This window comes from Acinonyx jubatus, chromosome A2, assembly GCF_027475565.1.
Source record: "Acinonyx jubatus isolate Ajub_Pintada_27869175 chromosome A2, VMU_Ajub_asm_v1.0, whole genome shotgun sequence".
Lineage (NCBI taxonomy): Eukaryota > Metazoa > Chordata > Mammalia > Carnivora > Felidae > Acinonyx > Acinonyx jubatus.
Window position 1 is genome coordinate 161,219,214 of NC_069383.1, and position 14,508 is coordinate 161,233,721.

The 14,508-nt window shown below is 50.2% G+C and overlaps 1 protein-coding gene across 3 annotated transcripts in view; it reads right to left on the reverse strand.

Moving 5' to 3' along the window:
- LOC106975481 (long-chain-fatty-acid--CoA ligase ACSBG2-like) overlaps nt 1-14,508 on the reverse strand; it is a 47,655-nt gene that overhangs the window by 9,339 nt on the left and 23,808 nt on the right. For all 3 annotated transcript variants that reach the window (XM_053220028.1, XM_027049217.2, XM_015072816.3), the window contains exons 3-8: nt 13,510-13,739; nt 9,686-9,774; nt 8,731-8,851; nt 6,473-6,556; nt 4,081-4,230; nt 497-673 (exon numbers count right to left, since the gene is read on the reverse strand). In XM_053220028.1, coding sequence (XP_053076003.1) covers nt 497-673; nt 4,081-4,230; nt 6,473-6,556; nt 8,731-8,851; nt 9,686-9,774; nt 13,510-13,739 — 851 coding nt within the window. The remainder of the gene's footprint in view (nt 1-496; nt 674-4,080; nt 4,231-6,472; nt 6,557-8,730; nt 8,852-9,685; nt 9,775-13,509; nt 13,740-14,508) is intronic.

Genomic DNA, 14,508 nt, shown 5'->3' on the forward strand with positions numbered 1-14,508 from the left:
GTGCTGGGAATACTGACTTAAACACACACACACAGACACATACATTTTGCTTTAAAAAAATTTTTTTTAAATGTTTGTTTATTTTTGAGAGAGAGACAGAGAGACGAAGCGTGAGCAGGGGAGGGGCAGAGAGAGGGGGAGACACAGAATCCCAAGCAGGCTCCAGGCTCTGAGCCATCAGCACAGAGCCCAACGCGGGACTCGAACTCATGAACTGTGAGATCATGACCTGAGCCAAAGTCAGACATTCCACCGACTGAGCCACCCTGGCCGCCCCCAATATGTTCTGCTTTTAATACCAGTCACACTGTTAGTTTGGGGTAGTTCAGTGTACCACCTACACAACCATATGGGGATGCCCTGACGTGGATAAAGACATAAACTAAAAGAATGTAGTCAACTATTTCCACTTGCTCATGTGTAAGATAGAGAAGGAACCCCTGGATCGAAGACTCAGCAAAACCACCCCCTAACCCCGGGCTGCCCTCAGCCTTACCTTGAGAGCGTCTGGCTGAGCAAAGTAGGTGGAGGCCCCGATCTTCATGGTGACCCACATGTCCATCATCTGAGCCGCAATGTGGCTGAGGGGGAGGTAGCTGACCACCACCTCCTGCTTTTGTGCAGCAGTAGACAGGCCACAGTTCTTTGCTGCTGCTCCGGCCGTCCACGTGATCTGGAACACAAGTCGGGCTTACCACCCAGGGTGCCCCGCCCTTGCCAGGGGGCCGTTTCAGTGCAATTATTTAACGGACGCTGACAAAGCACCGACTGGGTGCTCGGCAGTGCTGTCCTACTTTGTAAACAGCAAGTCGTAGCATGCTGGGGTCAGTAGCTATGATTCTGTACATTTGACAGGTGGGGAAATAGAAACACGGAGCAGTGAGGTAACCTGCCCGAGGCTAAGGGGAGCTGTGAAAATAGTGGGCAGCTTCGGGGCTTGAAGAGCCCCTTGGACCCAGCAACGGGCGCTAGAATCAGAACGTCTTCATGGAGAGTCAGAAATCCAAAGGACTCAGTACGTGTCCCAGGATCAAATCCTGACTCCACTACTTGCCCACTAGGAGGCCCTGGGCTCTTTGCGCATCTGTAAAATGGGCACAGGGGCTTCTCCTGTCCAGCAAACCAAACAGCCTCCCATAATCCCATCACACAAACATGTAGCAGTTAGCACATCCGTGGTTTTTTCTCTCCACCGCATGCCTCGATGTGAAGTCTTGGCAGATCTATAATTTCGCAGTCTGCATTTCTCACTGGTATCGTAAATCCCTGGCAAGGAATACCTCATTAATTTCAGCCACACGGGCCTCCACGCTGTTCCTCCGACACACGAGGCAGGGTTGTGCCTCAGGGCCTTGGCACATGCTGTTCCATCTGCTCGGAATGCTCTTCCTCCAGCTTTCCCCCCAACTGAGTCTTTCTTGAATATTACGTTTCTGCTTAAATGTCACCAACTCAGAGAGGCCATCCCATGCCCCCCAAACCGAAGTTCCCGTTGTCTGCCTGATTCCCTGGATGTCATCACCACAGCGTGCATGATTTTATCTGCTCATTCCCTGTCTTCCCGAGGGCCCTCATTGGTTCAATGCAGCCTTGATGCGTGTTTGTTGACGGAGGGAGGAGAGAGATGAGACATTTAAGCGTGGTGAAGTTTGCTAAGCACTGGTCCATCGCGAGCCCTCAGGATCAGGCCCACTTCTTCCCCTGGGCCTCAGGATGGAGGGAGTTTCCTTCTTTTCCACCAGCCCATTGCTTACAGCCTGTGCTCTGAGGCACCCAGCAACCATTCGTCCAGGGAGGGTGCTTGGCATGTGTAGACGATGAGGTCGGCCCCTGGTGTTGACCCTCCTGGGTTCAGATCCTGGCCCAGGGACGTTGAGCATGTCATTTTCCCTGTCTGAGCCTCGGTTTCTTATCTGTGAAAGGGGTTCACGACAGTTTCCCTGGCGGTAATGGGTTTAGTGAGGGGTTCACACATGCTTAGGTTGGCACAGAGTACCCTGTAAGTAGGAGAAACCCAGACCTGTCGTGTCTACTGAGAACACAGGGCTAGCTTTGACTTCCTGCTTTAAAGACGATGATGTGGGGCACCTGGGTGGCTCAGTCGGTTGGGCGTCCGACTCGGGCTCAGGTCATGATCTCACGGTCCGTGAGTTCGAGCCCCGCATCGTGCTCTGTGCTGACAGCTCAGAGCCTGGAGCCTGCTTTCAGAATCTGTGTCTCCTCCTCTCTCTGCCCCTTCCCTGGTCATGCTCTGTCTCCCTCTGTCTCCCCAAAATAAGTTAACATTAAAAAAGATGGTGATGTGATTTAACAGCGAATGTGAGCACGGCTGGGTATGGCTCGCTGCGTGTCCGTGTTTATGCTGTGGGTTTCCCTGCCGCGTGTCTGTTCGGAGCTGCGGTGTTTTCCTTTCCCCTCACGGGGGGGACATTGGACATTGAACTTCAGACATTGAACCTCTGCGTCTGTCCCCGAGGTTGCTTCCTCTGGGGGAGCCAGCCACCACACGACGTTTCGTGACCTCAGGGCCACTGCATGGCGGGGTACCCCAGGCCACATGAGACAGGTGAGTGCGCCCTTCTTGGGCCAGGAGGCACCAGCTGACGCTTCCTGGGGCCAAAGAAACTCCCCACTGAGCCCCGCCTGAACTCCAGACCCGGAAGGAATCCACTGCTGGGGTTTTAAGGCAGCCCGAGTCACCCGACACAGTATCTGAAGTAATTTACTCCGTGAGGCATCTCTAAGAGACACAAGCCGTTCTGGTCTCCCTGTTACAGATGGGGAAACTGAGGCCCCGAGAAGATGAGGAACTTGTCCCAGGCCACACGGCCAGCAAGTGGGAGTGCCGGGACTCAGACCCGGGTGGGCTCACTGGGGGACCTGTGCCGATCACCCTTATGGGAGGGGAACGTTTCCCCAGACACGACGGGCGAGACGAGAGGGAGAGACGCTGGCCAGGGTAGGGTGAGGGTCTACCTAGGTTCCTTGCATCCATTTATTCACGGATTCCATAGAGGCCCTGGGGTGCTTTATTTTTGTGGGTGTTTTCAACATGGAAGCCCGGGAGGGCTTCGTGGAGGCGATAACGTGTGAGCAGGGACCTGAAGCAGGTGAAGCTACAAGCCGTGGGGCTCTCTGGCAACGAGAGCGAGCAGAGGGCACGGCCGGCGCAGGGCCTGGCGCATCTGCTGACTGTCCGTCTAGGCTGGGAGGCAACTTCGCGTAAACACTAGCGATCGTGCTGATGGAGACCCACCATCGCCAGTCGGGGGCGCGTCCTGTGGACGCTTTTCTGCTTCTAAAAAGCACACGCGTGTGCCTTGCTTGCTGACGTTTAGTTTTTAACACAGGGCACGGTTTGCCCCGTCTGCCGCTCTGCACCTGGTTTGGACGTGTTTACGTCGCGTCTCTGCTTAAGCCCCAACCTGCTTTCTGTCCCTGTGGATAAGTTGGCATTTCTTAGGGTTTTATATAAACGGAATCCCTTAGCATCTGTTCCTTTTTTTTCCCCCTTTTTTTCTCCTGTAACGATGATCCAAATTGCTTTCGCTAAAAAGACATAAATTGCTTTCGCTTGTGGACTCTGTCCAGACATATATGTCTTTTCCAAAGACGCAGCCTTTCCCGAGTAACCAAAACAGCGACTTCTGCTTTACTTCCGAAGCACAGAATGTGTGTTCTGCTCTCTCACATACGTGTCTTACTATCAAACACCGTCCGTCCTGAGCTCTCTCCAAACGGGAACTCATTTCATTTTCAAAACAGCCCGCCAGGCAGGGATTGTCGCACCACACCCATTTTACAGATGCGCAAACCGAGGCTTGGGGCCCTTGGGTTAAGTCCTGAACACAGGTCTGCTCTGAAGTCCTTGATTTCAGCCCTTGTGCTACACTGCTCTCTTTGGAAGTGTTCTCATGACTGTTCCATGCTTCAGTGGGTGGGAGGCGTCGTGTGCCGGGCCCCTAAATGCCACCCTGCCCCTGTGGGTCAGGAACGGAAAGAGCCTGAGGGCCCCTGGCCCAGGGTGCAGGGACTCCGGGTGCTACCGAGTTCATCACTGTTGGCAAAGACCACACTTACGTTGTCGTGGCTAAGCATCACTCCCTTGGGGATGCCTAAGGTCCCAGAAGTATAAATGATCACTGCACACTGATTGGGCCTCTGGCTTTCCATGATCTGGTCCAGCTGGGAATCGGGGATGCTGTGGCCAAGCTCCATGAAATCATTCCACTGTGGAAAGAAGAGACAGGCAGAGCATGAGGACCCCAGATGTGAGGGTGACCCACGACACGCCAGGGGTCACCCTCCCCAGTCTGGTCGGGTACCAGCAGCCTCTCTAAAGCACGATTGCCAGCATGAGGGAAGGCTTAGGATCACCAGTCCTGGTGCCTCTTTAAAAAGCCCTAAAATGTTTGCTTCTCCTCCTCCACTTCCTGGCCCGGCTGCTGGGTCTGGGCATGTGACGGCCGCTGGTCCAATTGCACTGAAGGTCAGGGCTTTTGCTGGAAGTGCTGGGGCAGGAGTGAGTCATCTGGACACGAATGAGTCAAGATGTAGCCCCGGGAGCCGCCAAAGGTCACCCGGCAAGTAAACAGGAACCAGCCTTCTGAACCAAGGTGGCCAGACTCCAGAGCCTGTGGGCTTAACTGCCTTCAACTACGTTGCCTCAGAAGGCGCTGCTGGGTTGTGTGAACGGAGTGACCGCACAGGATCTGTAGCACTTCTACCCGGGAGCCCCAGCTCGGCTCTGGGTGAGGGCGGTGCCCTGGATTCCAGACGGAGGGCACGCAGCGTCCTCCAGAAGTGGAGCCAGGGTGATGCCGGCCCCACGGCAGCAGGTCATGTCTGAGGGCGTTTGTGGTTTCAGCGAGGACAGCGCTGCTGACATCTAGCAGGTGGAGGCCAGGGGCACCGCCTGGCATCCGACACCTCACAGTTTGGCCACATGACTAAGAATGATCCGCCCCAGATGTCCAGAGCAATGAGGTTGAGAAACCCCACTGTAGGTAGTGTTGCTAACAAGGGGGTTTTTTGTTTTTGTTTTTGTTTGTTAAGGTATCCAGACCTCAGATATTGTTGCTGTGGTGGCCACTCTTAACCTCTAAAATGTCTGTGATTCTGATCAGCTTTCTTCCTTAATCAGTCGCCATCCTGGTCTTGATATTTGAGTGTTTTCTGGAAGGCACACAAGCTGCGGAGGGTTCTGGTTGGTAGAAAGGATCATGGGCGCCTTTTGTCCGCCTTGCACGGAGGGCAACCCGGAAAAACTCCGTGACGTGTTAGGACTTCTGATCCAAGTCATGAGTTTGAGAGTCTGATCACATGGGCATTAACAGGAGCTTGTCTCGTGGCTTCTGTGAGATCACTCCGTGTACCGTCATGCACCTCACCCCTGCTTCGGCTAGCCTGACGTCACCATGCTTGGAGAGGCCGCAGAGAGAGAGGGAGGTATATAGGAGGAGGGCCCGGGCTGCAGGACCAGAGTGAGGACTCGACACTTAGCCTCTAGGGCAAAGTTTAAGAAGATGCAAACAACAGAATAAAACAAAAGGGCAACAAACCTTTGGCAATCAACATAAGTAGTATTTTAATGCAATATTTTTAAAGTCACTAACAACTTAAAAAAAAAAAATCCATGATGGGGGCACCTGGGTGGCTCAGTTGGTTAAGCGTCCGACTTTGGTTCAGGTCATGGTCTCATGGTTCGAGCCCCATGTCATAGGGAACCTGCTTCAGATCCTCTGTCCCCCCTCTCTCTCTGCTACTCCCCTGCCCTTATTCTCTCTCTCTCTCTCTCTCTCTCTCTCTCTCTCTGCCCCTCCCCTGTTCATGTGCTTTCTCTCTCAAAAATAAACCTTAAAAACACGTTTTTAAATCCATGATGAATGAAATATCAAAAATTTAAATAAAGACAGGCTCCAAGACAGTTGCTGATCCCAGCCATAGCAGAGCCGCTCAGCCCCAGATGCATAGTAAATGGTGCTTAATGGTTTTAGCAAAATAACCAATTCTGATTTGGATATAAAGTAAATATTTAAAAAAAAATTTTTTTTAGCATTTATTTATTTTTGAGACAGAGAGAGATAGAACATGAACAGGGGAGGGTCAGAGAGAAGGAGACACAGAATCTGAAACAGGCTCCAGGCTCTCAGCTGTCAGCATAGAGCCTGATTCAGGGCTCGAACTCGCGGACCGTGAGATCATGACCTGAGCTGAAGTCGGCCACTCAACCGACTGAGCCACCCGGGCGCCCCTAAAGTAAATATTTAAACTCAATGCTGTGAGTTTTCACACACCTAATTTCCCACGAGGCATTATTTTTTCAATGACCTTAATGCTCTGAAAAAGAATGAATGACAAAATGATCGTTGTTGTCTTAAGCCGTCAGTCTGGGGGGGAGATTTGTTTCACAGAAATAAATAACCAGAGCACACATCTTCCCTTGCGAGGTCCCCCCCACTCCCACACTTACAGAGTACAGGTTTTCTCTGCTCTCCTTCATTGGCAGCTTGTACTGGATGATCGCTTTTAGGGTCTCCATCCTGCCCCGCGGAATCTGAAAGAAAGTTTCGCGTGGGCCTCTTGGCCCTGGGAGAGATTGAAGGCGGGTGCCCGTCCCAAGCAATCTCCCACAGCTGCCCCAGCCTCCTTTCTTTGTCCTGCCCACCCTGTACAGCACTGCTGTTTGTCCCGACTGACAGGACACGCCCTGGTCTCTGGACTGCTGGGTTCCCTGTGGTCCGTATCAATGGCATCCTGCACTTAAAGGCTGGCGAAGCCCACAGCCTCCTGGGTTCTGCCACACACACAGCTGTGGCTGTTGGTTGGTGACCTTGCCCCTTGTGCTGTGCGGCCAGGAGCCAGCTAACCTTCTAGCTGGAATTGGGCAACAAAAATTCTCTGTGAAGGTGACCGGGACCTGGACAACTTGAGGACTTTCTACCAACACCTAAGACGCCAAGGTTCGGTTGAGCACGCCTGCAGGATTCTTGTATCCTGTTGATGCAGAGGAAGGGGTATGGCTCTGTGCCATGACAGAAGTCACTTCCAGCACCCAGTGTGGTAATTACAATTATAACCAAGACCCCCGTGTGGATTGAGAGAAAAGAGGACAGAAGCGCTCACGACGGTCAGACAGGAGGTTTCTGGAGAGGAAGAGAACAGACCTCTAGAAAGCTTGGAGCAGGCAGTGGCCGGGGATGTTTGAGGACTGTGTAAAGTTTCTAGCCCCCTAGAGTTGGAGGACTGTAAGCCATGAGTATCACCCAGAATCAAAGATTTCCAAATGGAACTGAACATCCAGTTTGGGAGGAGCGTGTCAGAAGCCTGGCTTTGAATCTTGCATACGAAGGATCCGCAGTATTTTCTAATGGTGGAAAACCCAAATTGTAAGCCCCACTCTTCATCCACCCCACTGTTTGTTCTGCTATGAACAGAACAAACAGGGAGTGACATGAGTGTCAGGGACCACTGATGCATCACTTAAAACAATTTCAGGGTCGGCTGGGTGGCTCAGTTAAGCATCTGACTCACAGTCCGTGAGTTCGAGCCCCACGTCAGGCTCTGTGCTGACAGCTCAGAGCCCGGAGCCTGCTTTGGATTCTATGTCTCCCTCTGTCTCTGCCCCTCCCTGACTCATTCTCTCTCTCTCTCTCTCTCTCTCTCTCTCTCTCTCTCAAGAATAAATCAACATTAAAAATTTTTTTAAAAGAAGAAAGAAAGCAATTTGAGAAAGCTCAAGGCTGGAGGGGGGAAGTCTGCTCTCCCTGAACCAGGTCAAGGATTAGGCATCCAAGGAGGCTTGGCTGCCGAGTGGTCTGTTTCACTGGGTCTAGCTGATTTCATGAGTCTGGAAAGTCTGCCCTAATTTCAGAGACGTTAAAATGTGGGCAGACATGCCAGCGGTGATCGGAGGATGCCATTGACAGCAAGATACATCTCAACTCCAGAGACCTTAAAAAGTAGAGAAGTGTGTAATCCAGAAAGACGGTGTTGATGCAAGCAGCCAGGGGGCCCTTGGGCTGAGTGGTGAATCTGGTCACTTAGGCTCACCCTCCTGAGGATTCCCCTTCCCATAGGATCTTCCTGCCAAAAGATGGATCAGGAAAGTGCAGCTCATTCAAATACTAGGAACTGAGAAACTTTCTACAACATCCATACGAAGATACTACAAGAAAAAAAAAGGGGAATTGGAGAGGAACCAAATTTTGGACACAGAGAAAAGTCACCACAAAGCAAAGGAAAATTGCCACCCAACATTCCAACATAAAATTTAAAACAAAGTAGACACAGCTGGGAAGGAAGAACACAAAGCAAACATACAAGCACTGAGGGAAGAGAGAGCCACACCAGAAAAAGGCGAAACAGGAAGAAATAGAAGAGAAAGACAAGCATTTTAGAAATTACGACAGTTACAAAAAATATAATTACAAGGGGTGTAAGTCTCAAAATAATTACATTTCTAAAAGAAAATAAACAGCAGACTATACATAAACATATTCTGAAAATAGAAGCTTAGGAAGTAGAGTTAACATGAGTCAGAAATTAAATCTCCCTGGCTTCACCCTGCTCCCCCTACTCACACCAAAGTAGCCTTAGTGAACCTGAGAATGGGGCCAGCCCCCTCACCCCACCTATCTCTTGCATCCACCTGGGAGCGACAAGACATGTAGTCAGAGCCCTGAGGTCTCCTTGGGTGACTGGCGGACAGTGTTTGGGTTAAGGTTTTACCGAAATGATTTTCTGTAGCTGTAGGTCATTCTCAACCAGCAGGATGTTCACTTTGGCATGAGTAATGACGTATTGACAGGCGTCCGCAGAGTTGGTAGAATAAATACCAACACAAAGGCCCCTGGGAAAAGAAAACGTGTGTGTGTGTGTGTGTGTGTGCGTGCGTGCGCACGCGCGCACACACCCCCACACCTCCACACCTTAAAGTGAGAATGTCCTGGAAGGTGGGGGAGGGGAAGGGTCTATAGGCAAGTTCTGAGTTTGCAAACTTGGCACCAGCTTACCTCCCTCCACAAGTTAACCAGGATGAGAACAGCAAAAATGAGGGTAATGAAAACAGCAGCTCCTATAATGTCATTGTGACGGCAGATCACGGAGCCCACACAGTGTCTCACTTTATAGATGAGCATTTTATAGGGCACTTTGTTCTAGCAATAGATGCTAGAAGTGGGATTTGGACCTATACTCAGCCACCTGTTCCCCTCCATTTTACTGCCTTTTGTTCTTGCTTTTGACAGTTCTGGTTTTTAAATGTGCGTTTCCCTGGGGCGCCTGGGTGGCTCAGTTGGATAAGCCTCCAGCTTCAGCTCAGGTCATGACCTCGAGATCTGTGAGTTCGAGCCCTGCGTCAGGCTCTGTGCTGACAGCTCGGAGCCCGGAGCCTGCTTCGGATTCTGTGTCTCCCTCTCTCTCTGCCCCTCCCCCCACTAGCACTCTGTCTCTTTCTATCTCTGTCTCAAAAACAAACGTTAAAAATTTATTACTCAGTCACAGAAGCGCCTTATGTATCTGAGATGCTGGTCCTTTGTCACATTGGTTGCTGTGTCTGTCTTGCCTGCTAACCTGGGGTTGCACCTGAATCCCCGGTCACATCTCCGTCAGAGGGAGCCCACGGCGGCTGGGCCCTGAGCAGTGGCCCACCCACATTCAGAGTCAACCAAGCCCGTAGTCTTACCCTGCTAAGATGGCACCAAGAGAAGCGATAAACCACTCGACGGAGTTAAACCCCAGGATGCCAACTCCATGGAAACGCTGCAGGCCCAGCTGGGAAGGCGAGAAAACAGACAGATAAGCAGAAAACAGACAAACAAAGGCCTGTTGTTTCCAAGTGGGACCTGCTCCCTGGATGTGTGAAAGCAGGCTCCAGAGCCCATGTGGTCACCCTGGGAAAAGCCAGTGTTGAGCCTAAAATCTGGGGTGTGATACTTGTGTGACCCTTGAGAGGGTGGTTCGCCTCCCTCTACGCAAGGCCCCATTTATTTATTCTTATTTGTATATATTTTATTTTTTATTATGGTAAGCCATCTATAGCATGAATATGCATCTTAACCAGGCTTTAGTGCACAGCTTACTGGCGTCAGGCACACTCACTGTCGTGTAGCCGCCCCCACCACCCGTCTCCAGAACTTTCCATTGCCCCAGACTGAGCCTCTGTCCCCCATGAAGCACAGACTCCCCGCCCCCTGCCCCACCCCGGTCTCCCACCATCTACTCTCTGTCTCTGCGGATGGGACTCCTCTAGGGACCTCCTGTATGAGTGGGGTCACGCAGGACGTGTCCTTCTGTGTCTGGCTTCTGCCACTGCACACAGTGGCCTCCGGGCCCGTCCACGTGCTGGCAGGCGGCAGGACGTCCTTCCATCTTTAGGCCGAATAGTAATTTATTGTATAGACGGGCCACGCTGTATCTCATCCATTCACCCACCAGTGGACACTCGATTGCCTCCACATTTTGGCGGCTGTGAACATCGTGTTCAAACACCTCCTTGAGTCCTTGCTTTGAATTCTTTTGGGAATTGTTCGGTGAGATGTAAGCCCATGTTTAATTTTTTTTGAGGAACCACCCACCGTCTTCCGTAAGGGCTGCACCATTATACATTTCCACCAGCAATGCTTTCTCCGCGACTTCCCTGACACCTGCTATTTTGTTCTTTTTTTTTTTTAAATGACCACCTTAATAGGTGTGAATTTATTTTTATTTGTAATAACAAAAGTACTTAGAGTGATAGCCTGTAGTGGTGATAAATTGCACTTTTTAAAGCGTAGCCTTGGTCTGAGTGGGCTTGAGGATGAACTAGGAAACCTCTCCCTCCTGAGGGGAGGCCCAGGTTTTGTCACACCCCAGATTTTAGGCTCAGCACTGGCTTTTCCCAATGTGGCCCCATGGAGTTTGGGAAAACTAACTTCGTTGGTTCTTTTATCTATTTATTTTTAATGTTTGTTTATTTTTGAGACAGAGAGAGAGCGCAAGTTGGGGAGGGGCAGAGAGAGAGGGAGACATAGAATCCGAAGCAGGCTCTAGGCTCCGAGCTGTCAGCACAGAGCTCGTTGCAGGGCTCAAACCCACAAACCGTGAGATCATGACCCGAGTAGAAGTCAGATGCTCAACAGACTGAGCCCACCAGGCGTCCCCTCGTTGGCTGGTTTAGTTATATGCTGGCAAGGCTGGCAACGACCCACTGTTCTTGGGGAACCTGTAAGTGTTGGAAAGGCATCCGCTTGCTGATGCTTCCGAATGTGATGACAAGTCTTTCTGCTTAATGACAAATGGGCTGTCTTCTCTGTAGGTAGAGAGTCTCTGTTAACGTGCAGATAAACTGATTTATTACTGATCAGATCCCTGAGGATTAAGAGAGAAGGGGTCTTTAAACCCCAGATCTAAGGGCATAGCTAAAGAGGATCATCTTTCAGGAGAGGTGAACTAATCACAGCACTGTGGTGAGGCAGCCAAGCAGAAAGTCAGTGCTAACAGATGGTTCTCAGTGGTGACCTCTCATAGGCTCTCAGCAAAAGCACATGGGTGTCAGGGGAGGGGAGAGGGGAACTCAGGTCTGGGTCCAAATGTGGTAGCAATTCCTATAAATCAAAACCACCAGGCATTCCCTTTTACGTACGTAGGAGACACTTATCACATTCATGGTCAATTGGGGCATAACACATCACCACAAACTTAGCAGCTTAAAACAACACACATTTATTATCTCAGTTTCCATGGGTCAGGAATCTGGGCACAGCTTAACTGGGTCCACTGCTAAGGATCTCCTGAAGCTGCAGTTCAGGCATCAGGGGGGACTATGGTCTCCTCTGAAGCTTGAGAATCTTCTTCCACACTCGTAGATTGTTGGCAATACTCATTCCCTTGGGGTTAAATGACTAAGGTCCCGTTTTTTCACTAGCTGGCAGCTGGGGACTGCTCTCCTAGAGGTTGTCTGCCATACCCTGCCACATGGCCCTGTCCACAACATGGCAGTTTGCTTCCTCAAAGCCAGCAGAAGAATCTTTCTTTTAATGGTTTTCCTGCTTAGGTCAGGCCCACCCAGAGCATTTACCATTTTGATGAACTCCAAGTCAACCGATCAGAGAGCCCAATTCCATTTGCAAAATCTCTTCACCTTTGCCACCACAGGAGGGAAATCTCATCATAGTCACAAGCTCTGTGCATACTCAAGGGGGAAGAGTCTGTCTGTATATACCAGGGGTTGGGAATCTTGGGGGTAATTGTAGAATTCTGCCTAACATGCCCATCAAAGTAGCCAATATGAACATTTTGTATAATGTGATGTTGGCAAGAATAATAGGTAAGCAGATTCTGTCACACCCTATGAGTGGGCATACAGAGGCACTGTTGCTATAAGAATTCATTGTATATCGGGGCGCCTGGGTGACGCAGTCAGTTAAGCGTCCGACTTCAGCTCAGGTCACGATCTCCCGGTCCGTGAGTTCGAGCCCCGCACTGGGCTCTGGGCTGATGGCTCAGAGCCTGGAGCCTGTTTCCGATTCTGTGTCTCCCTCTCTCTCTGCCCCTCCCCTGTTCATGCTCTGTCTCTCTCTGTCCCAAAAATAAATAAAAACGTTGAAAAAAAATTAAAAAAAAAAAGAATTCATTGTATAAAGAAGCTTCTGTGTGGCTCCATATATGGCGGCAAAGTGTGGAAACACCGTAAATGCTCACCAGTAGGGGGCTGGTTATGCCAATGTTGTTACATACGTATCTGCGTATTTTGTTGAAAGAGCATGGACTGTTTTGTTTTGTTTTGTTTTTGGTGGTAAATCAACATAGTAGGATCTCAGAGGGTGGCAGCCAGCCTCCAAGATGGTCCTCTCCTGGGGTTTGTATTCTTGTGTAATCCCCTCCCACACCGTATCAATGCTTGTCTGCGTGACCAGTAGAATGTGGAAAGGATAGTAGGTCACTACTGAGATTAGGTAATGGAAGACATCGTGGTTCCCATCTTGTTCATGTTTTTTTGGATCACTCATTCTGGAGGAAGCTGGCTGCCATCAGCTGAGGACACCCAAGCAAGCCCATGGAGAAGGCCCAGGAGCAAGGAACCACGGTCCCCTGCCAATAGCCAGCCATGTAAATAAACTTACAAGTGGGCCCTGAAGCCCCACTCGAGCCTTTAGATGACAGCTTGATGACTACAACTGTGAGAGACTCTAAAACTAAATTTGGGGGTAATTTGTTACGCAGCAGTAGCTAATACCTAGAGATAAAAAAAAAAAAGATTCAGAATCGTGCCTACAGTCGGCTACTGTGCATGTAAAAATTTGCATATAGAGAAATTTTATAATACACACATATCATTTATTTCCTAGAAGGATTTATAGAAGCTGGCAGTGGTGGCTGCCTTCATAACGGATGGGTCAAGGGCCAAAGGGAAAAAATCTCACCGGTTAACCTTCACGTCTTATGGTACCTCGTGCATTTTATACCATATGTACGTGTGTGTAGAATGAATGACTGAATGATGAATGAATGAGCGAATGACTCATTTACCTTGATCAAGGCTCTCGCCGCCTTCCGACAGGCCTCATAATACTGGTTGAAATTCAGAGTTTCCCACCGTTCACTGTTCTTCGTTGCGAGGGCCGGGTAGGCCCCAAATCGGCTGACTGACTCCCGAAAAAATGCAGGGATGGTCATTGGGGTCTCATGGCCTGCCCCATGTTTTGATAGCCTCAGCAGGACTTCTCCGTCTTGATGAATGGTCCACAGCCCAGGAGTAACTGCAAACAGTCGCCAAGGTTGGGTGGCAAACGTTTTCATTAATTAAATAACTTTGGGGGAGGAGTGTCCTTTCTGACCTGAAGTACTGATTGTTGAATTAATCCCACTCCTCAGGTGAAGTCAAATGGCCAACACCAGTCCGCTCACGCTTTCTTATTTTTCCTTCCCCCTCTCGACACTTCATTACGAAAAATGTCACACATACAGGAAAGGTGATGGGACTGCATGGCCACCGCCCTCTTATTCGCCATGTGGATTCCACAGCCCCCAGCATTTACTGTATTTGCTTTATCATCACATCTCTGTGCAGCCACTTCTCTGTATCCACCCATCGCTCTGTCTTTTTTTTTATGTTTGTTTATTTTTGAGAGAGAGAGAGAGAGACAGTGTGACCCAGGGAGGGGCAGAGAGAGAGAGGGAGAGAGAGAGGGACACACAGAATCGGAAGCAGGCTCCAGGCTCTGAGCCATCAGCACAGAGCCCAACACAGGGCTCAAACTCCTGAACCGCAAGATCATGACCTGAGCTGACGTCAGACGCCCAACCGACTGAGCACCCAGGTGCCCCTCACTCTGTCTTATTCATGACGCATTTCAAAGGAAGCTGCAGCCATCCATCCATTTCATTCTCAAGAATCTTTTTAACATGTGAATCGTTGTGTGTTACCCCCAGGAGGAAGTTTTAAGAGCCAGTGGGTGGCTCGCCATACGGCCATTCTCCTGCCACAAAAAAATGGGGATAGAAGATTCTAGAAACCCTCTCGGAGCA